Genomic DNA, 24,272 nt, shown 5'->3' with positions numbered 1-24,272 from the left:
AAGTAGGGCTAACTTCCTGTCCACATGTTATTGTGATTGTTGCGACAACTAGGGCCTAATAGCCAATTATTGGTTCGAAATACTGATTTATTCTAGTATTCAAATTTATCAGTTGCTAAAGACCACCCGAATAAATATTCCATGTATGTGATTGTTTCCCGTTAGGTAACGGGTGCCTGAAAACTTTACTACTGACAGCCACTCTACTGTCACGTCTTGGTCCCCGCCCACCACACACAATCACTGAATCAGTCCACTGGTTGTTATCGACATCGCCACCTCAAAAAGGGGTCATCTAGCACATCCACATAACTGTACACAGGTGTTGTGTTTGATTCTCGGATAAGTCCGGGATAAATACAACGTGACAAAATTGCCACGCTTATAATACGCCGGCTTCTAGAGACGAAGTGGAATTGTAAATATCTTCCGGTTATTACACCTGAGAAATTAATCAGAAATAGATTTGAATCCAAACATAGTGATATTATTATTGTTCATAGGCCAATAACAAAACTTACTTTTGGATCAAATAGACTGAATTTTTTTAGACATTATAGCAATATGTCTGGAACTTGTTACAATGTGATGTTTGTTTTGGGTGGTCCTGGTGCAGGAAAAGGGACACAGTGTCAAAAAATTGAACAGGTAAAATTAATTAAGATTTATAAAGATAATCAGCTAGACCAATTCCTAATAGTCCCCACCTCAAAATTCTTTTTTATTATTCAGCAGAAAACTCGTAAATAATTCTTAGAAGTTCAATTCATATATATCAATTCATATTCAAATAAATTAAATTTTCCCCCATTTGGTCTGTAAAAAAAAAAATCACTGATACAAACTACTTTTTTATTTGGAATTTTTGTAAAATTATTTTGAAATGAAACAAAGTAGGCTAAGTACCAGAATCTGTCCACCTGTATTTGCACCTAAAGTGAACTGTGGTTAGTTTTTAAGTAAACTATATCTGGTGGACAGATTCTAAGCTCAATCTTATAATCCTATTATTGAAACTTTATAGTATTATTACAATACTATTCACACAGAATGACTAAAGCAAAGTACATTGGGGCATTAATAGGATGGTATAAAAAGCTGAGATCCCACATACAAATTGTACAACGTATAGCATTCAAAAAAGGGCAGGCGGAAATGACACTTTTCATTCAACATTATCACATTTCACATGTAAACATAGAAATAAGAAAATGTTAGTCTGTATTCGACCTAGTTGGTTTGTTTCTGTTCTACACTTGTAGGTTTTTCCAAAGAACCCTGTTAAAGATCAATATGCACAAGCGAATTATTGAAATAAGAGTTCCATATGTTAGTCCCAAAATGGTCTAGTTGTGTTTAGTGGACAATAAAATCCTATTTTCCCTATACAACCTAAGTATAGTGTCAGTGGCAAATACATTAATGAAAATTGATGTGATTTTTAGTCTGTAATATCCAACTTAGTCATAAAGCCCAGATACTGACACAAGTAGGGCTCTCTATCTTTAAGGTATGGTCAAAACAAATGGGGAAAAGGGGTGGGGGTATCAAAGTTTCTAACATCTATCATAGATAGGTCAGTCCCATTAGAGATCTGATATTTATGCCAATATATGTATGAAACCATGTGTATGACTATGTCATAATATATCTAGAATGCAGTTCAAGCATCTCATTTCAATATAGGTTCCCATTTTGGTGACCCAACCAACTAAATTGACGAAACACATTTTAGTTATCTTATAGCGGTAAACATTCTATAAGACTCAGTAAGAGTAGTGCAACAATCAGAAATTTGTTACCAGTAGAAATATATGTTTATGTATCCTATTTTTCAGGAATTCGGTTATGTTCATTTGTCAGCTGGTGACTTACTCAGAGCAGAACGAAAAAAAGATGAATCTGAATACAAAGATGAAATAGAAAAACATATACGAAATGGATCTATCGTTCCTGTTGAAATAACTTGTGCTTTATTACAAAAAGTAAGATATAAAAATAAGAAGGACATTTTTTGTTAGTTCTTGGATTGTCATTGAGATTTTTGTAATGTTGAAATGATTTAAAGTTAGGGTTTCACACTGCATAGCTTGTGTGAAACACTATTGTTTTGTTAAGATTCTTCTTCTTATTATTATTTTTTTGTCCCCCGCCTTTCGAAGAAAGCAGGGGACTATTAATATGGGTTCGTCCGTCTGTCTGTCTGTTTTTCTGTCCGTCTGTGTCTGTCCGTCACACTTTTTGGGACACAATAACTCTCATTCTGAGTTAGAATGTTCAAACTTGGTGTAGTTGTTTATAAGGTCAATGCCTTGATGGAGTCCGACGTTGAGCATTTTCTGTTAAGGGTAAGCAGAGATAAGCAATTTGATTGGTTGATGCTTTGGGACACGATAACTTTAGTTCTAATTAAGTGAGAGTGATGAAACATGGTGTATAGTTTCATTACATCAATACCTTGACTAAGTTCGATAATGAGCATTTTCTGCTCAGGGTAAGCAGAGCAATAAGCAATTTGATTGGTCAAGACTTTGGAACACAATAACTCTCATTCAAATTGAGCAAGACTTAGGAACACAAAAACTCTCATTCAAATTGTGCAAGACTTTGGAACACGATAACTCTCCTAATTGAGGTAGAATGTTCAAACTTGATGTGAGCGTTCATGAGGTCAATGCCTTGATGGAATTCGATGATAAACATTGTCTGCTTACAGTAAGCAGAGATAAGCAATCTGATTGGTTGATGCTTTGGGGCACGATAACTTTGGTTATAATTAAGTGAGAGTGATAAAACTGAGTATAGATTCATTATATCATTACCTTTACTAACTTTGATGATGAGAATTTTCTGCTTAGGCTAAGCATTGATAAGCAGTTTGATTGGGCAAGACTTTGGAACATAACAACTCTGCTTTTAATTGAGGTAGAATGTTTAAACTTGATGTAGATTATAACATAATTTCAAGTAGAACACGATCTGGATTGGACATTAATTTATTCTAGCAACAGCATTACCATATTAGAAAAAAGAGAGACCCTTCTCTGGTGAGCTTCAAAGCTCCACTCTCCTACTGATTTATCGCAAACACCTCAGCTAATTTATACTAAACTTAGATGTGGTATAAAGTTAATTAAAGTATGCGTATACATATATTATTGATAATAATATATCAAAATAAAGAACTACACAATGAATCAGCTGTCATTGATAGATTATTTCACCAATATCATATTGATGTTGGCGACACTTGAACACTATTAAATGTAATTACCGGTCAGTGTCGATCCACTTTTAACACATTAATAGTTCACAATATACACTAATCATCTATAAAACAATAAAACACACATAACAGCCACCATAGGATCCACAAACAAACAAAAATTATCAGCACAAAAAATGTTTCATATTCTATCAGGAAATATTTATATACTGAGCGCCATGGTATAACAAATATTGTGAACAATATTCAAATGGGAACACATCAATAACAACACATTTGTACACGTATGGATGTTTAATCTGTAATCAAGGGTACAAAGTCAGAGGGGTCAAAACCAAAAGTACGACACAGATGTCAGTAGCGTGTGTGTCCTCCACGGGCTCTTACGCAACGCACGCTGTGCAGCGACGTCGCATGGAATTTACCAATGTTTGAAAGAAGGCCTGGGGCAAATTGTTCCATTCTTGGACAAGTACAGCTTCTAAAGCAGCAATGGTGTGCATCTAAGGTCTCAGATACAGACGGCGTCCAATCTCATCCCAGACATGTTCTATCGGTGCCATGTCCGGATAAAAAATCAAGGGTACAAAGTCAGAGGGGTCAAAACCAAAAGTACGACACAGATGTCAGTAGCGTGTGTGTCCTCCACGGGCTCTTACGCACGCTGTGCAGCGACGTCGCATGGAATTTACCAATGTTTGAAAGAAGGCTTGGGGCAAATTGTTCCATTCTTGGACAAGTGCAGCTTCTAAAGCAGCAATGGTGTGCATCTGAGGTCTCCGATACAGACAGCGTCCAATGTCATCCCAGACATGTTCTATCGGTGCCATGTCCGGATAAAAATGAAAGCGACTCTCATCACTGAAGAGCACACTTTGCCAGTCTACTCTTCGCCATGTCTGGTGTCCTTGAGCCCATATCAAACGCCGCTGACGGTGATGATCCCTGAGGATAGCTCCAACATAAGGTCGTCGTGCACGTAGTCCTACTTCTCTTAGACGACGTCTTACGGTGTTGGCACTTACTGGTCCTTGTCTTCCGACGACTGCTGCACCTGATCGAGTCACTGGGCGGAATCTGTCACGCAGATGAGTGACCCGGATGTAGCGGTCTTGAGCCTGGGTTGTAACGCATTGTGGACCAGGACGTTGACGGTCACGCGTTGATCCAGTAACTCAAACACGTTCCACCAACCTTACAATAGTGGACCGATGACAATTGAAGTGTCGGGCAATAGCACGTGTAGACATGCCAGCCCTGGACATTCCCATGGCTTCATTCCGTTGATTTTCAGTAAGTCTCGGCATCTCTAGCTCGATTCTTTCACACATCCAACAACAAATTACGACAGATTGACGTTTCACAGTTCATGTACTGCACATTAAGTTGAAAACATGCTTTTAAAGGGCTCACACACAATGCTGCATGTGAATATTGGGTTTTTCATGTGCATCTCGTGCAATTTTTGTTTTTTTTGCACACGGGCTGATATTATTTGCATTTGGGAGCATTGTGTGAAACAATAGTTCATAGTATTGCATAATATTATACATACAAAGCCACCTAGTAATAAAATATTTGGGAAAAAAAGTGATGCGTTTTCCATGGCGCTCAGTATATTTCCTATAATTGGAACAACCATTTTCTTCCATAATATATATAATGTTTATCCATTTTCTTCTTCTTAATTTAAAGTTAATGAAGGGTAAATTGATCTTTCCTTTGGTGATGCAGAGGTATCATCTTCTCCTTTCAGCGTAATTTTGCCTTCAGTCTTCGCCGACACCATCTTGGTCAGAGCAGAATACGTTGCTCTGACATCTTTGTTATTTCGTATATTAATAAATAAGTATATTAAAAGTACACAACAATTAAAAAACAAAACAAAGAAAACCCACAGAAAATTAAAGAATTACAGCTAAATATTAAAATTAGGGTCTTGTCAAATTGCTTTTACTTGAGATAATCGATCATGAATATTTTGAACACATATAATTATCTTCAATAAGATATTTTCTGTTTGATAACACATCAAATGTTCAATTGATTTATCTTCCTATACATAACAAACAACACAAGATCTACCATATTGCTCTTAGTCAGCCAACCCTAACTCTTTGAGGGTAATACATATTAAAAATCTAGGTCAGCGAATTGTCTAACTTGAACTCTCTCACCCTGTAACAAGATGTTCATTAGGTGAAGATTAACATTTCAAGCTAAAGCTAAGCAGAGCTAAGCAATTTCATTGGTCGATGTTTTGGGACAAGATAATTTGAATTCTATCTGATAGAGAGTGATAAAACTTAGTGTATAGGTGATAATCTGTTTGATTGCTTGATACTTTTGAAAAAAATAAATGTGTGATTTTTGAATATGTGTCATCTATTTATTTTGGGATTTCGGCGGGGGACATCAGCCTCACTGTTGGCCTGTTTTTTTTTCACTTGAGCATATCTCGGGAACTACTTGTTGGATCAACTCGATGTCTTCAGTTTTAGGCGCCAATTTTGAAAATTTAAATTTTGACAAAAAACTCTTTTATTTATAAATGCTTTTTTATGAAATTTTACCCAGGATTAAAGGGTCATGTGATTTGAGCAAAAATGTGAAAAAAAATTGTCTCGATAATTTTCCTTGGCCGCTATTGGCTAATTCAGTTTATGGGTTCTATGATAATTATTTATTGCCCGATTTGTATAAAACAAAGTTCATATCCTCAATGGTGCAATTTCTCAACAATTTTATTACCAACAAAGTTTTCTGTCGGCACCGGAAATGACGTTATATTGCCAAAAACATCTTTCTGCAAGTAAATATTAATTATTACAAATCTTACAGATCAAGATGAATGCACCTACTAAAGGCACAAAAAAAGTCGGACTCGTTTTTTTTTAGTTTCCGTTTTGTATTTGCGCTATTTTGATTTAAAGGTGAAAAAAGATGTAAAAGTGAGCTATTTACAACCCATTCAGGCTTTTCATATTTTAAAAAAATTCTTCCTAACTTTCATAATCTTGTAGCATTAATCCATACGCAGATATTGTAAGTAAAATTTAGTTTGTGATATTAGCAGTCCCTTTTTATGTTATTTTGCCTGAAAAGGAGTCAATTATTATTGGATTTTCATAAAAGTGATACCATTTGATGCATAAGGCAAATATGTCTTCTATCAAACTTATAACAATTTCAAATTGACACCGGAAGTGACGCCATTTTGTCAAAAACTGTACTTTTAACCTTTAAAATCAATATTTTTTCAACTAAAAATTATTTAATATGTATTAAACATTTTAACTTTTGGTTTAAATCAACATATTAATTAAATTCATATGATCATACAGATACCACAAAATGGTTTCTAACTTGTACGGTTGCAGAGAAATAGACGATTTTCTACAAGTCACTTTTCAAGGTTTTTGGTCTATAAAAGTGGCAGTTATTATTCGATTTACATAAAATTTTCACCATGTGATGCCTTATGCCATTTATGATTTCACAGACATAATTTAACATTTTCATTATCACCAGAAGTAATGTCATTTTGGCAAAAATGTATTTTTAGTCTTCAAAACAAATACTTTTTTGAATTGAGCAATATTCATTTTTTGTATAAAATTATGATATTTGATTCCAATGGACAAATAGTATGAATCAGTGCAATCACTTTCCATGCCGAAAAATAACCAATTTTGTCAGGATCACTTTTTACGATTTTTCGCATTTTAATTTTAGGTTCTGGGTTAATTAAATATTACCCGATTCATATAAAACAAAAGCTCATATGCTCTGTGGTGCAATTTCTCAACTTTTTTCTACAGATAAACTTTTCTGTCGACACCGAAAGTGAGGTAATTTTGCCCAAAACTTCAATTTTGACGTGTCGAAAGTTCTTAAGAGAAATATTTATTTTTACAAATCTAAAAGATGAAGATGAATGCTCCTACTAAAGACGCAAAATATGTTCTGCTTTTTTTTTTTTTGTCCCCCGCCTTTCGAAGAAAGCAGGGGACTATTAAAATGGGTTCGTCCGTCTGTCTGTCTGTCTGTCTGTCTGTCTGTCTGTCTGTCTGTCTGTCTGTCCGTCTGTCTGTCCTTCTGTCTGTCCGTCTGTCTGTCCGTCACACTTTTTGGGACACAATAACTCTCTTCCTAATTGAGCTAGAATGTTCAAACTTGGTGTATGTGTTTATTAGGTCAATGCCTTGATGGAGTTCGAAGATGAGCATTTTCCGCTTAGGGTAAGCAGAGATAAGCAATTTGATTGGTTGATGCTTTGGGACACGATAACTCTCTTCCTAATTGGGCTAGAATGTTCAAACTTGGTGTATGTGTTGATTAGGTCAATGCCTTGATGGAGTTCGAAGATGAGCATTTTCCGCTTAGGGTAAGCAGAGATAAGCAATTTGATTGGTTGATGCTTTGGGACACGATAACTTTTAATTGAGCTAGAATGTTCAAACTTGGTGTATGTGTTTATTAGGTCAATGCCTTGATGGAGTTCGAAGATGAGCATTTTCCGCTTAGGGTAAGCAGAGATAAGCAATTTGATTGGTTGATACTTTGGGGCACGATAACTCTCTTCCTAATTGAGCTAGAATGTTCAAACTTGGTGTATGTGTTGATTAGGTCAATGCCTTGATGGAGTTCGAAGATGAGCATTTTCCGCTTAGGGTAAGCAGAGATAAGCAATTTGATTGGTTGATGCTTTGGGACACGATAACTTTAGTTCTAATTAAGTGAGATTGATGAAACTTGGTGTATAGTTTCATTACAGTAATACCTTGACTAAGTTTGATAATGAGCATTTTCTGCTCAGGGTAAGCAGAGCGATACGCAATTTGATTGGTCGAGACTTTGGAAAACAATAACTCTCCTACTTTGATTGTCCCCCGCCTTTCGAAGAAAGCAGGGAACTATTAAAATGGGTTCGTCCGTCTGTCTGTTTGTCTGTCTGTCCGTTCCGCTTATGGTAAGCAGAGATAAACAATTTGATTGGTTGATCTTCGAATTGAGTAAATGTTCATGCTTATTGTCCCCCGCCTTTCGAAGAAAGCAGGGAACTATTAAAATGGGTTCGTCCGTCTGTCTGTTTGTCTGTCCGTTCCGCTTAGGGTAAGCAGAGATAAACAATTTGATTGGTTGATGCTTTGGGACACTATAACTTTAGTTCTAATTAAGTGAGAGTGATGAAACTTGGTGTATAGTTTCATTACAGTAATACCTTGACTAAGATCGATAATGAGCATTTTCTGCTCAGATTAAGCAGAGCGATAAGCAATTTGATTTGCTGAGACTTTGGAACACAATAACTCTCTAATTATTTTCCTATTTCGGCGGGGGACATCAGCCTCACTGTTGGCTTGTTTTTTTGGTTTTTGCATTTGTGCCATTTTGATTTAAGGATGAAACAAAGGTGTAAAAGTAAGCCATTTACAATGCATTTAGGCTTTTCACATTTTAAAATATTTATTGACAACTTTCATAAATCTGTAGCATTAATCCATACGAAGACTATGTATTTCAAAATAAGTTTGTAATATTAGCAGTTGCCGAGAAATAGGCGATTTTGCATGAGTCACTTTTCCCGTTTTTTAGCCTGTAAACGAGTACTATAGTCCAATTTTCGATTATTTTTCATCTTGTGATGCCTAATGCTCTTTTGACTGGGTGGAACCAATTTCACATTTTCTATGTCACCAGAAATGGCGTCATTTCGACAAAAATTGTATTTTTAGCCTTCAAAACAAATATTTTATTCAACTGGGTCATATTTGTAATTTGTTTATAATTAAGATATTTGCTTACAATCAAGAAATAAAATGAACCCATACGAACATATTGATATCACGATATGGTTTCTAACTTCTTCAGGGGGGGTGGATGGCCGAATGGTTAGCATGTGCGCACTGCGCTGTATCATACTGTCTGTCATTGAGTCAACTGGCAGGGTTTTGATTCCCCGGTTGTACGTGACAAGGAGTAGGGTCGCCTGTCCAACCTCGTGGGTTTTCTCCGGGTCCTCCGGTTTCCTCCCACTGTTAAAGACCCCTACGCGCAAGCGAATTATTGGAATAAAATTGAACTATGTGTTAGTCCCAAAATGACCTAGTTTGTGTCAAGTGGACGTTCAACCCCATATCTCTCTCTCTCTCTCCTTCTAACTTCTTCAGTTGCGGAGAAATAGATGTGTTTCTACAAGTCTCTTTTCAAGGTTTTTTGTCCATAAAAGTGTCAATTATTATTCAATTTTCATAAAATTTTCACCATGTGATGCCTAATGTCAATTACGATTTCCTAAAACTGATTTATCATTTTCATTGTCACCAGAAGTAATGTATTTTGGCAAAAACCATATCTTTAGCCTCCAAAACAACGATTTGTTTGAAGTAAGGGATATTCATTATTCGTATAAAATTATGATATTGGATTTCAATGAACAAATAGTATTAATCAATACGATCATATAAATATCAAGGAGATGTTTTTAACGTCTTCTCGTGCCAAGAAATAACCCATTTTGTCAGTATCACTTTTTAAGATTTTTAGCATTTTAATGAGGCTTTGTAAAGGGTTAATTCTGCTCAAATTTTAATCAATTTTTGTGTATGCAAAGGACAATCAAAGTGATTATTTCAGTATTCCAATTTAAATATTTTGTTGATAACGGAAGTGATGTCATGGCGTCGAGTCTTCGTTGTACAAATGGAATTGATATTGCAGGATGTATTGGCTAATTCTGTGTCAATTTTATAGCACATGTTCAATGCTCATGTGGAAATCTGTTTAATGTTTCTATTGGTACAGGAAATGACATCAGTTCAAGGATAAAGTGGCACCGGTGAAACCCGTCATTACAACATCTAAGTTCTAGTTTGGATTTGATATTACATTAATCACTAGCATAGCCCAGGTTTTGATTAAAAAAAGAACTCTGTTCACAAATTAAAATCCCTCATTTCCTGAGTTTGCACTTTCTAGAGGAGTTATGTACTTTCAACCTATATAGCAGTGTAGTTATTAAATTTTGTAAAATCATCCTATAATAATAAATTAAAGTTGATGAAACATTAATTGCTGAATATGACGATCGGTCCACCACTGAAATTATTTAGGTACTTGTAAGACACAGCAAACAAGGAGTAGGGTTAGATTTGTTTTAAATATTAAAAGAACTCAAAATTATGTTTAAAGCGGAAATTGCAAATTTTCTAAGAAAGTCAAAACGTAATTATTTCTATGTCTTTTGCTCAAAAGGTTGTCAACTCACAATTATACGATTATAGGTGTCATTCTCACACTTAAGATTCATTTAGACAGGAAATAATAACACAATTACCTCCAAATTACCTCCCTTGTTTTCTATTCTCCACCATGGAGTAGCGATATTCAAACGTTTAAAAAAGAAGAGGAAAATGATATTTTTGGCAATTTCTCAGCTGGCAATAGTGAATTATAGGATTAATAGGATTATTCTTTAACAAGGTAGGACTGTTTATGGATACCATCTATTTTCAGGCTTTTTTTTAATAAATTTTAAAAATATAACTTAAAAATTTGCAATTTCCGCTTTAAGTAAGTTAGACCTCAAAATCACAAATAATTTAGATGCTATTTTGAATTTACAGGCAATGAAAGAGAGTGGTAAAAACCATTTTCTTATAGATGGGTTTCCAAGAAACAAAGATAATTTAGATGGCTGGAATAACACAATGCAAGGAATTGCAGAAGTGAAAAGAGTTATATTTTTTAATTGTCCTGTAGATGTAAGCAAATTTTATACGTGGGTGAATGTTGTTGTTTTGTCTATCCATGCTGTTATTCAGATTTTTATATGTCCACATTGAAATATTGTCGCATATTGTAATCACTCCTGTCCATCCCTCCGCTTTTTGGCCCTTGATTAATTTTGAACAATGTTTTGCACACTCTTGAGGCTCAACTTATTATTCAATTGACTTAAAATGTATACACTATGTTTATGTTCATGAGACGACAAAGTCTATTTATTTTCAATGGTTCGAATATTTAATTTTGGAGTTATTGCTATTGATCAAATTGAAAAATCTTGTGGACGCTCTCAATGTAATCATCCCCAATTGACAGTGTACCTTTCATAAGATAAAGAACCCTATTGTTTTTTAACAATTTCTGATTGCTCTTGATCAATTTAAAAAATCTTGTGCATGTTCTAGAGACTAGATTTATTATCCAGTTGACTTGATATACATAGTGTTTAAGATAATGCGGCGGAGAAGCCTATTTATTTTGAACAATTACTGTTTGACTTTTTCCCCTTGGTAAATTTGAAAAATCTTGTGGCCATTCTAGAGGCTAAATAAAATAAAACCAAGTACAAACAATCCAAACCATAAGACAGAATTCGAAGTCCTAAAAAACGTTATAGGCAAAATAGTGTATTCAAGCAAAATAGTGTAATCAGCAAATGGACTGCTCCTCGTGTACAAAATACACGACAAACAGTGGTAACAGGTGTCCGGAAGAGTAAGCTTACCCTGCCTGGCGCCACAATTCATTTGACTTGAAATTTATACACAATAGTTAATAAGTTAATGATCATAAAGAAGCCTAATGATTTTCAACTTTCCAATAACTCAAAACAGTTCAAGGTATCATCTGAATACTGGTACAAGTTTTGTCATTTGCAAGTTTTACAAAGTATTAATGTCTGTGAGATGAAGAAGCTGATAATCACTTCAAGTTATTGTACTTGATCAGTTTGAAAAATCCTGTGAACTCTCAATATTCCAAGTAAATCATATTATTATTATTATTTTTTTTTTTTAAATTAGACATGTGTAGAAAGATGTTTGACAAGGGGGAAAACAAGTGGAAGAGCAGATGACAATAAAGAGAGTTTAGAAAAAAGGTTCTGTAAAATATCATATTTGGATATTTAGGAGTTTTATATGCCTACACATACATAGTATGGGCGCATAATGCAGTTGCCCTGTCTGTCGGTCAGTCGACACTTACACTCTAGAGGCCACAATTTTTGACAAAGGATAATGTTTCTTATGAGTAGACAATGTTTGGGATTGAATTTGAGTGCAATCGCTATCTTTGTTCCAGAGTTATGTCCCTTTAATTAGTATAATTTTGCTTGTGTGCTCCCTAGAAGCCACAATTTTTGACGAATCTTGTTCAAAATTTAGGATAATTGTTTTTATGAGTTAATGATGTTTGGGATTGAATTTGAGTGCAATCACTATTTTCGTACCAGAGATATGGCTCTTTAATTAGGGTAATTTTGCTTGTCTGCTGTCTGGAGGCCACAATTGTTGATGAATTATTCAAACCTTAGGATAATGATTCACACTGCAAGACAACAACTGGGATTGAATTTAAGAGCAACAGATTTTTTTATTCTGGATTTATTGCCCAACAATTAGCCTCATTTTGCTTGTCCGTTCTCTAGCAGCAACAATATCTAGGAATCTTATTCAAACCATAAAGAGCTTATGGCTGTATTCTTTTGGACATTAAAATAGACAAAAGGCACATATTAATCTAATATGAATGTATATAAATTGATTTATATTTAATTTTTGAAAAAAATATTGTAATTTCTAATCAATTATGTTCGGTGAATTATGTGAAAAGTCCAAATTGAAAGACAGGCGTTTACGCCTGCTTAGTCCATTCAACACATTTTATTATTGTCCCCCGCCTTTCGAAGAAAGAAGGGGACTATTAAAATGGGTTCATGTTTGTCCGTCCGTCTGTCTGTCCATCCGTCCGTCTCACTATTTGGGATACAATAACTCTCCTTCTAATTGAGCTGGAATGTTCAAACTTGGTGTAGGTGTTTATTAGGTCAATGCTTTGATGGAGTTTGAAGATGAGCATTTTCTGCTTAGGGTAAGCAGAAATAAATGTGGTCATATATTGTCATCACCCCCATCCGTTGGTCCCTCCGTCCGTCGTCCACAATTGCTTGTGGATTCTCTAGAGGCTAAAGTTATACACAGTGTTTAAGGTCATGAGACAAAGAATCCTATTGATTTTCACCGATTCCCGATAATTACTGCCAGAGTTATGGCCATTGATCACTTTGAAAAACCTTGTGGACGCTCTTGAGGTTAAAGTTAATATCTGATTGACTTTAAATTTATACATAGTGTTTAAGCCTATTGATATTCAACATTTTGTTGACGCTCAAGACGCTAAAGTTAATATCCGATTGACTTTTAATTTATACACAGTAGGGCTGCAACAATTCATTGATGAATCGATGAAGGGCGATGTTTTAAAAATTCACGATGCACGATACAATCAATGTCCGTATCACGATTTGTTATCCAAATAATAATTTCACAAAAATAGACTGATATTCTGCGTAAACAAGTCCATGAGCAAAATAACTTTTTTACTTTCAGCAAGTGTTAAGGCATTTTTGACACATGAAGTGGCTTATTATAGCTATTTAGTTAAGAATAAAATTTCAGTCTGGTTAAGCAAGTCGTGCTGGAAATTAAGTTGCGTTCAAATTACACACTTGAATAATATGCGGAAAAAAACATACAACATATTAATATACATATATACGCCAGTAATATGCGATTTGTGATAATATTACTGTATAAAAATGGAGATTTATGCACATATTTTCAATGTATATTTAATATTTGATATTATTTCCTTTGCTGTTCTGTAATCTATGACTGACCTGACAATGAGAAAGCTTTTCATTGGCTGAAATGGTTGTGGCAATCGAGCCAGCCAGCTGTTATCTGTTATCACTCGTCACTTCAGTCAGTTATATAGAGGGATGACTCGTGTTTTCCTTTGGCGTTCGTCACTTCCGATTCAGGAAACCTGTATTACTTAGCTATCGTAGCAATGATCTCTGTGTTAAAATTATATTTGGAACGTGTTTAATTAGTTCTATCGCATATGTGATAATGACTGACACCAATATTGTCCTTTAAGCATGACAGCAATGAAATCTATCAGTTCAGTTGACCGAGAAAACACCACATTTAAAGTAGCCAAATCTCTTACTCAATATCATCCAATGTCTTCGACATTGAAAACACAAATTATTTGTTAATTTAAATCAACATTGATGTTGTGATCTTACCGGGAATATATGGGCTTCTGATATCCAATATTTAAGACAAAATAAACATTTTACCATTGGTACACAAATCGTGTACCATAATGCGTTTCAGTCCCATTTGTAACAAAGGACTCGAAGAACGAGGCTAGACATATTCCACAAGTCATGTCAAACGGTGACGTCATATTCTTATATGGAGAGCATGTGCAATAAATACTATGTAGACTGGAATAACCAGATGCTCTAGATTGCCATTTGATTGGGACTTCTGGCGTATTTCGCCGAACATAACTGATTATGTTGAAAAATCTTGTGGATGCTTTATTATTATATTTATACACCGTGTTTACACCTACATATAATCTTTCCGATTGACTTTGGATTGATACACAGAGTTTAACATCTTGAAATGAACAAGTAAATTGATTTTCACTGAATTTTGATAACTTGAACAGCTAAATCCATGATATTAAATGTTTTGTATACTAAACATTAGCATGGTCCAAACAAATTCTAACGATTTTCTGATAATTACTTAATGAGTTGTTACTCTAAAATCAGATTTTAGTGTATTATAAATGTTTCATTACCGACAAAAGTAAAAATATGCGACAACTCTTGTTGACTGCCTTGACAATTTAGCTGATGTGGGTGTATGTTTCGTTGCCTGGCAACCTATCTTTGTGTTGTGTGTCTGTGTTGCCAACAGGCCACAATTTTTAATGGATCATCTTGGAACTTGATAGAAGTATTCCTTATAGCCTAAGAACAGCAGCTATTGATTTAGGTACATGTCTCAACTCCTAGGGGCAGAGACTCGCCCAATTTTTGTGTTTATCGCATAGTGGCCGCAATTGTGAATGGATCATCTTCAAACTTGGCTTATGTATTCCCTATAGTCTAAGGGTGGCAACTATTGATTTTGGTGCATGTCCCGACCCCAGGGGCAGAGCTGTGCCCATTTTTTTTTTTTAAATTGGCATGTATCAGATCAGACCATAACTTATTATGACCCCCTGATTGTACAAAAAAATTTGTTTTTAGCTTGTGGATCCTATAGAGGTCATAATTTTTATCCGATTTAAAAAACAATATTAGTATATCACTGTTACACCCTAAGGATGGTTGAGTTCGAATTTCGTAAAAATCGGCCCAAAACTGACAGACAAAATGTCCGCCCCTTGTTCTCAAATAGCGTAAAAATATGGTATATCAAGATTGTTGACCCTCTAGAGGTCACAATTTTTTTCTGATTTTGATGAAACTTGAAATGTAAGTTTAAAACCCAAAAGTCTTGGTTCCTCTCGATATTCACCCATATGAGATAGTAACTTCCTGAATTATGGCCTCTGATTGTAGGAAAATCGTGTTTTTAGCTTGTGGACCCTATAGCGGTCATAAATTTTATCCGATTTAAAAAACCTAAGGATGGTTGAGCTTGAATTTCATGAAAATGTGACCAAAATTGCCAGACAAAATGGCCGACCCTCATACAAAGTGTAAACAACTAGTATATCAAAGTTGTGGACCCTCTAGAGATAACAATTTTGATCTGATTTTGATGAAAATTGAAATGCATGTTTATAACCCAAAGATCGTGGTTTCTTTCGATATTCACGCATATCAGATTGTAACTTCCTGAATTATGGTCATTGATTGTACGAAAAATCGCTTGTGGCCCCTATAGATGTTACAATTTTTATCCAATTTAAAAAAAAAGCTTGTAAATATATCACAGTTATACACTAATGATGGTTGAGTTTGAATTTCGTGAAAATCAGACAAAAACTGATGGATATAATGGCCGTCCCTTGTACGCAAATAGTGTAGAAATAAGGGAGATCAAGGTTGTGGACCTTCTGGAGGCCACAGTTTTTTATGCGATTTGGATCAAACTTTAAATATATGTTTTTATCATAAAGATCTTGGTTCCTTTTGATTTTGATTCTCTGGAGGTCACAATTCCGATTTTAAAAAAGGTTTAGAAATATCATTTCAGGAAAATGGCTGCTCTTTGTACGCATATTGTGTATGTAATACAAAGGTTATGGACCCTCTAGATGTCACAATTTTTATCCGATTTTGATGAAACTTTAAGATACATTCCCGGTACAAACTGGGTGATTTAATGGTATATATGGACTAAAAACATATTCAAACTAATTAATTTGTCATAAATTTGCTTCAAATCCTTCTCAAACATTGTAATTGTGAAGGAATGCCCTGCTATAAAAATTCGATCAAACCAAATCATGTTTACGTCCACGTGACTTACGTCTCTTGGAAGTAAGAGGAGAATTCATTGTATACGTAAGACGATGTTGTCTTTAATCGCTTACTATTTATTACAAATATCGAATCCTAATTAAATTCTCGGATTATTCACTACCCGCGTCTTTTTCCATCATTTTTATCTCAGAAAGTTTTGTACGTCTAACTCTTCATAAAGTTTATCAACTTGTACATCGAGTGCTCAATGTTCGCGTGTAACCTTTGACATCACGCGCACAGAAATTCCTAATCGTCAGGCTGTCGATGCCTTGATGGAGTTCGAAGATGAGCATTTTCCGCTTAGGGTAAGCAGAGATAAGCAATTTGATTGGTTGATGCTTTGGGACACGATAACTCTCTTCCTAATTGGGCTAGAATGTTCAAACTTGGTGTATGTGTTGATTAGGTCAATGCCTTGATGGAGTTCGAAGATGAGCATTTTCCGCTTAGGGTAAGCAGAGATAAGCAATTTGATTGGTTGATGCTTTGGGACACGATAACTTTTAATTGAGCTAGAATGTTCAAACTTGGTGTATGTGTTTATTAGGTCAATGCCTTGATGGAGTTCGAAGATGAGCATTTTCCGCTTAGGGTAAGCAGAGATAAGCAATTTGATTGGTTGATACTTTGGGGCACGATAACTCTCTTCCTAATTGAGCTAGAATGTTCAAACTTGGTGTATGTGTTGATTCGGTCAATGCCTTGATGGAGTTCGAAGATGAGCATTTTCTGCTTAGGGTAAGCAGAGATAAGCAATTTGATTGGTTGATGCTTTGGGACACGATAACTTTAGTTCTAATTAAGTGAGATTGATGAAACTTGGTGTATAGATTTATTATATGAATACCTTAACTAAGTTCGATAATGAACATTTTTTGCTGAGGGTAAGCAGAGTGATAAGCAATTTGATTGGTAGAAACTTTGGAACACAATAACTCTCCTTCTAATTGAGGTAGAATGTTCAAACTTGGCATAGGTGTCTATTAGGTGAATGTTTAAACTTGATGTATATGTAGATGTTCATTAGGTGAATGTCTTGACTGAGTTCAATAATTAACATTTCGAGCTGAAGCTAAGCAGAGCTAATCGATTTCATTTGTCGATGGTTTGGGACAAGATAATCTTGATTCTATCTGATAGAGAGTGATGAAACTTAGTGAAAAAAATAAATGTGCGATTAATTAATATGTGTCATCTATTTATTTTGCAATTTCGGCGGGGGACATCAGCCTCACTGTTGGCTTGTTCTAGTAAGATTGGATGTCTCTACTTTCCATATATACCAAAATTGCCATACTTTTATTGGAAATAACCACCTGATAAACACTTTTCTGGGAACCCATCTTTAAAACATATCTTTATATTCCAAAAATCTCAGTCTCTTTTGATATTTGCGCATTTCAGACCATAACTTTCTGGATTATGGCCCTGATTGAAACAAAAATCGTTTTTGTTTTTATTATATTCTCTATCCATCTCTTGCAAAATGTGGGCATATCCTTCCTGGCAGCCGCTGGTTTGTCTTCAGGCTGGAATTTTGAATCTGAATGGATCATCTTGGAACTTGGCATATTTATTCCATATACAGTAAGAATAGCAACTATCTATTTTGGTGCATGTCCCGACCCCCAGGGACAATGTCACACCCACTTTATTTTTAAAAGTACCATATGAATCAAAGCAGGGATGTGGACATATATTGCAGCGATAGTGATGCTCTCGTTCATTTCGGAATTACGTTCCCTTAATTAGCGTGATTTTGAAGAATCTTTTTCAAACTTTAGGATAATGATTCTTATGAGTAGATGACAATTGGGATTGAATTTGACCGCAATCATCTTAGCGTAATTTTGCTTGTCCGCTTTCTAGAGGCCACAATTTTTAATGAATCTCTTTCAAACCTTGGGATAATGACTCTTATGTTCGAATTTGAGCCATTCTCTTTTTATTCCAGAGTTATGGAACATTAATTAGCTAAATTTTGCTTGTCCCCACTATAGAGGCTACAATTTTTCATTTCAGATAAGCTTGATTGCTGTCTATGTCTATCTTTTTTTCTAGACAAACCTGCTGTATGGGCGTATTTCCATGCTGTGTGGCTATCTTTAAAATACATGACCTTTAAGAGAACCATTAAAAATTTATTATCATTGGACAAGGCTAGAGGGTAAATAGGGGTACCCAAGTTGACATGTCCCAAGAGCATACTTTGACAAATTATTACTGCAAAAGTTGTTCTCAGGTGGCCATAAAAAAATATTCTATTTTATCCAACCCTTGAGTTTAGAAAAGTTATCAGTGTTTACAATGCGTGAATTCATCATGTAACTTTGCATTGAAAATGTGACCTCTTTCAACTATGATATAGTGGTGTTTCCTATTGATTATCTTAATTAATGCTTTTCTATGGTTAATGAGCTACTGTATTCATGCTGGTTACAATTGCTTAAGGAATATGCTTGTCTTACTGCAGAACCAGAATCCAACATCAACTAGTTTTCATATAAAGTACATTAATAATCTGATATTCTGCTATGTGTAATTTACAATGAAATATTTTACGAATATTTTTTACAGAATTCGCACTTATGAAGAATCTACAATGCCTGTTATAAAACACTATAGATCTTTAGATTTAGTAGCAGAGGTCAGTGCTGATCAAAAAGAAGATGAAGTAAGTGTATTATTACCATAAACCACTGTGTGTGTGGACAGAATTTTTGTGTAAAGGTTAAAGTGTTTTGGTGTTCACTATATCTACATACAATGTGGAATAAACTACTTTAAATTCCCATAGAAGTCGAACACTCAATCAATTTAAATCTGATCTAAAAACTTATCTGTTTCAATATGCACCTATGGTATGTTCTATGGATTTAGTGCTTTATAAATGCATTCGGAGCAGAACAGTAGGACGTTAAACCCCATTTCGCTTGATAAATGTACATATTATTATTCTGTTATGTTCTATCTAAAACAGAGTGATAATATTGCATTATTATGGCACCAAGATTAAAATAAATCTGTCTTTGTGATTTATAGGTTCAAACAGTTTTTGTAAATTTGTCCTGAAAAAATGCATATTTCTTACACCTATTGGATTACTGTCACAGTATCTCTTTAAAATTAACCATTTATAAATGTCCTAAATTTTGTTTTCTATTTAAACAGGTATTTAATGATGTAAAGAAAATATTCTCTAGTTGATATGGCTGCTACACAACTACATGTACTCCACCTTACCAGTTATTCGTAGATTTTATTTAGTTTTTATACGCCCACATTGGAAATGTGGTCGTATATTGCCGTTGCCCCCATCCGTCCGTCGTCCACAATTTCTTGTGAACACTCTACAGACTAAAGTTAATATCCGATTGACTTTAGATTTATACACAGTGTTCAAGATCATTAGACGAAGAATCCCTTTGATTTTCAACGATATCCGATAATTACTTCCAGAGTTATGGCCCTTGATCACTTCAAAATATCTTGTGGATGCTCTAGAGGCTAAAGTTAATATCGATTGACTTCAGATTTATACACCAGGTTTAAGGTCGTGAGACGCAGAAGCCCAGTGATTGTCAGTGATTTCAGATAATTACTTCCAGAGTTATGGACCTTGATCACTTTGAAAAATCTTGTGGATGCTCTAGAGACCAAAGTTACCATCCAATTAACTTTAGATTGATAAACAAGAGTTTAAGGGTCTTGAGACGAAGAAGTATATTGATTTTCAATGAATTTTGATATCTTGAACAGCTAAATCCATGATATTAAATGTTTCGTATATTAAACGTTAGCATGGGGCAGAACTAAAAGCCAAACAAATTCTAATGATTTTCTGATAATTACTTAATGAGATGTTACTCTTAATCAGATTTTAGTGTATTATAAATGTTTCATTACCGACAATAGAAAAAATATGCGACAACTCTTGTTGACTGCTAGGACGACATAGCTTCTGTGGGCGTATGTTTTGTTGCCTGACAACCTATCTTCTTTTTTTTTTTTTAGATTTTTCAAACATGAGAAACATGATCATGACAGATTTTATTCATGCCTAAAGTAGCTTCATAAGATGAAATCTTCAATGTCATGTTTATAGGGTATTATAGATGGTATATAAATGGTATTGCTTGATTCTGCAACTTTAGTTGGTCCAATAGTAGCATATCTTGCTTTTTAACACAAATTTTTTCCAGGCCTGTAAATCATTAATGTACAACAATAAGAGGGTTCTAATTTTGTGTTTACTGAGGAGCTATTATAGGTTTTTAGTATTTATGATTTAGAACTGCTGTAGGTACAGTGACTTCACATTAAAGATGTATTATGTAAGATTTGGTTCAAAAATAGATAATGAAAAATGAATATATTGAAACTTTTAGTCAAATTACTCATTTCTGAGGGGGAGCCACAGTGGCTGGAGGTCGCGGATTTGATCCCGGTGTTGGCCAAGAAAGTTCATCAGAATTTTCCGTTGTGGTTTACCTTGTCATTGGTGCAGGATAGAGGGCCTAGCAAGGACAGCTGTCTAGTTGTTCGGATGGGACAAAAAAACGAGGTCCCGTGTACACATTGGCATTCACATAAAAGATCCCTTGGCAGTCGTAATTCGATGTAAGAGTAGACCATAGTGCTGTCGAGGCAAAATTCTTCTCATAGCACGCTATGGCATATGCCCGTGTTAATTAGGCCAGTTGGAGCAGAACTGTAGGACGTTAAACTCCATTTCATTTCTCATTTCAGAGCGAACTCTTCACAATTTAGTTTCAATTTTCAAGTACCTTCGTTTCGATAATAAACAAAGTCTTGATATCCATTTTTATACACCCACATTTTCATCTGAACGTATATTATCGTCGCTCCTGTCCATCCGGACATCCACAAAATTTGTTTGTGGACACTAAACAGGTCACAATTTTTATCCGATTTTGACGAAACTTGAAATATAGGTTTATATCCCAAAGATCTTGATTGGTATGTATCGGACCGTAACTTCATCGATTGTTCGAAAAATCACGGGTTTTTTTAGCTTGTGGACACCCTAGAGGTCATAATTTTGATCCGATTTTGATAAAACTAGAAATACATGTTTATAACCTACAGATCTTGGTTTTTTCAATATTCGCGCATATCGGATTGTAACTTCCTGAATTTTGGTCCTTGATTGTATGAAAAATCATGTTTTTAGTGTGTGGTCTCCCTAGAGGTCACAATTTTCATCCGATTTTAAAAAATGTTTTAATATATTACCATTACACCGTAATGACGGTTCAGTTGGAATTTCGTGAAACTCGGACCGAAACTGCCTGACAAAATGGCCACTCCTTGTACACAAATAGTGTGAAAGTATGTAATACAAGGTTGTGGACCCTTTAGAGGTCATAATGATGATTCGATATTGATTTATGTTTATATCACAAAGATCTTGGTTCCTTTTTATAATCACGCATATTGGAACTTAACTTCTTTGGATGATGGCCGCTGATTGTTAAAAAAAAAAAATCACGTATTGAGCATGTAGACCCTCTAGAAGTCAAAATTTGGATTCAATTTTATAAACCTTTTAAATATATCACCGTTAAACCTCAGTGAAGGTTGAGTTCAAAATGACCGCTCTTTGAACGCAAATAGTCTAAAAGTATGTAATACTAAGGTTGTGGACCCTCTAGAAATCACAATTTTTATTTGATTTTGATGAAACTTGTAATGTGTGTTTATAATATATGTTTATATACCAAAGATCTTGGTTCTTTGCAATATTTGCACATATCTAAATTGTACGAAAAATCACGTTTTTTTAGCTTGTGGAACCACTAGAGGTCACAATTTTTATCTGATTAAAAAAAAAGAACTGTTTAAATATATAATCGTTACACAAAAGTGATGGTCGATTTCAAATCTTGTGAAAATTGAACCGAAACTGCTTGACAAAATGGCTGCTACTTGTATGCTAATAGTGTAAAAGTATGTAATACCAAGGTTGTGGACCATCTAGAAGCCACAGTTTTTACCTGATCTTGATGAAACTTAAAATATATTTTTATATCCGAAAGATCTTGGTTCCTTTCAATATTCGTGCATATCGGACCGTAACTTGATTATGGCCCCTGATTGTACAAAAAATCGCATTTTTGTTTACCTTGTTCTCTGTCCATCTCTTGCAAAATCTGGGTGAGCTTGCCTGGCAACCGCTGGTTAAATTAAATTATTAAATGGCAATTGTGTTTCAATCCATTGAAAATCACAACCATCTGATGCCAGTGATGATCTAGTGAGTGGATTATGGGCTTGTCATGTGAATAAATGCCTAATTGAAATAAATGTCTTATTAATTTATTTTATATTAGATTTGAGACCAAAAGAAAGACCTGCAATAGGCAGATTTAGCTCTTACATAATGCATCTTTAAGATAGTTCCATAATAGTCCTCTGTTATGTGTTATTTATTATGAAAAGTTGACCAAGACTAGAATATTTTCATCTTGTCTTTCTTAATGTCTACACAATCGTTTTTCTGTCCACAATTACAAGTCATAAATAATATAGTGGGCTTATTTAGCTACAAGTAGTTGTAGATGTTTTTGGAGAAACCATATCAAAATTCTAAGTTACTACGTACTTATAATTTCAGAAATTGGTCATAACTGGTCATTTACTATTCAGGAAAACGCTATGAAGATGTCGTTGCCTTGACTTTGTAAATAATCTATGATCAAAACTTTTGAGTTTGACTCACAGCAGACTGTGAAACTCAGGTCTTCTTTCTTTTTACCGATATCATGGATAACATGCATGACAAAGCTACTGGTAGACATATTTTTTTGTTACCTGGCACTGATATGTTCATTTTTAATTTGGTGTTTGCATAATGCACACATCACAATTCCATGTGTGCCTTTTATATTCATGTATTATTATTGATTTTTCTGATATCTGTACAATGCTAAATATTTCCATGATATGGAATTGACTGATTTAGTCTCGAGCACTCCAACCTAAATTGACTGTGCTTGGACAAAATAGCAGCAGTTGTGTGTAAGGTAACTAGCTGTTCACATACAGTTCATCAGTTGATTTATGACAGGCAGTGGCTCAGTGAGAAAGACGTTGGCTAGCTAACCTGGAGGTCCTGTGATCAATCCCTATGTTGGCAGAGAAGGTACATCTGGATTTTTTGGCGTGGTTCCCCCTTGTCAGTGGTGCAGGACAGAGGGCCTGGCAAGGGACAACATATAGTTGTACGGGTGTCACAAAAAACAAGGTCCATGTGTGCATATTGGTGTGCACGTAAAAGATCCCTTATCAGTTGAAAATTGATATAAGAGTAGGCCATAGCGCCGCTTTCTGAGCAAAATTTCCCTCATACTGTGGTCTCTGTCAAATCCGACATCGTACGGGAATGTTACAATATGCCGGATTATGCAGAGTGTCAGAATACTCAGTTTTCACAAATCCGGAAGTATTATTGTAACTTCGAAAACCGGCATTTTGAATAGGTCAAGTCTGTCGTTAATTTAACTTCTTCATCGTCTTCAGTTGATCGCACACTTGTCTTTGGTGTCACATTTTCATTGATAATCTGTTGTTCTTTGTCCAGGTCGTCATCACACAGTTCTGATAGATCCGTAGGGTGAACAACCTTAGGTATTCAGATTCAATCGGCATGCACAACAAATGTTTCCAACA

At 34.9% G+C, this 24,272-nt stretch overlaps 1 protein-coding gene across 1 annotated transcript; it reads left to right on the top strand.

Annotated features, from left to right (window-relative positions):
• Positions 1 to 12: 12 nt before the first annotated feature.
• LOC126818889 (UMP-CMP kinase) lies at positions 13 to 23,822 on the top strand. The gene is made up of 6 exons (XM_050546527.2): positions 13 to 648; positions 1,839 to 1,985; positions 10,855 to 10,992; positions 12,040 to 12,116; positions 19,158 to 19,254; positions 19,752 to 23,822. Exons 1-6 carry the CDS (start codon positions 565 to 567, stop codon positions 19,785 to 19,787), a joined length of 579 nt encoding a protein of 192 aa, XP_050402484.1. The 5' UTR covers positions 13 to 564; the 3' UTR covers positions 19,788 to 23,822.
• Positions 23,823 to 24,272: the final 450 nt, after the last annotated feature.

Source organism: Patella vulgata, chromosome 4, assembly GCF_932274485.2.
Source record: "Patella vulgata chromosome 4, xgPatVulg1.2, whole genome shotgun sequence".
NCBI classification, from domain to species: domain Eukaryota; kingdom Metazoa; phylum Mollusca; class Gastropoda; family Patellidae; genus Patella; species Patella vulgata.
This window is presented reverse-complemented; position numbering and strand designations above follow the sequence as displayed.

Excerpts from the sequence above, each read along its gene's own strand:
- LOC126818889 (XM_050546527.2), top strand. The coding sequence starts at position 565 with ATGTCTGGAACTTGTTACAATGTGATGTTTGTTTTGGGTGGTCCTGGT. Across the intron at positions 12,117-19,157 it reads AAAGAGAGTTTAGAAAAAAG|AATTCGCACTTATGAAGAAT; the intron begins GTTCTGTAAAAT and ends TATTTTTTACAG. Across the intron at positions 19,255-19,751 it reads CTGATCAAAAAGAAGATGAA|GTATTTAATGATGTAAAGAA; the intron begins GTAAGTGTATTA and ends CTATTTAAACAG.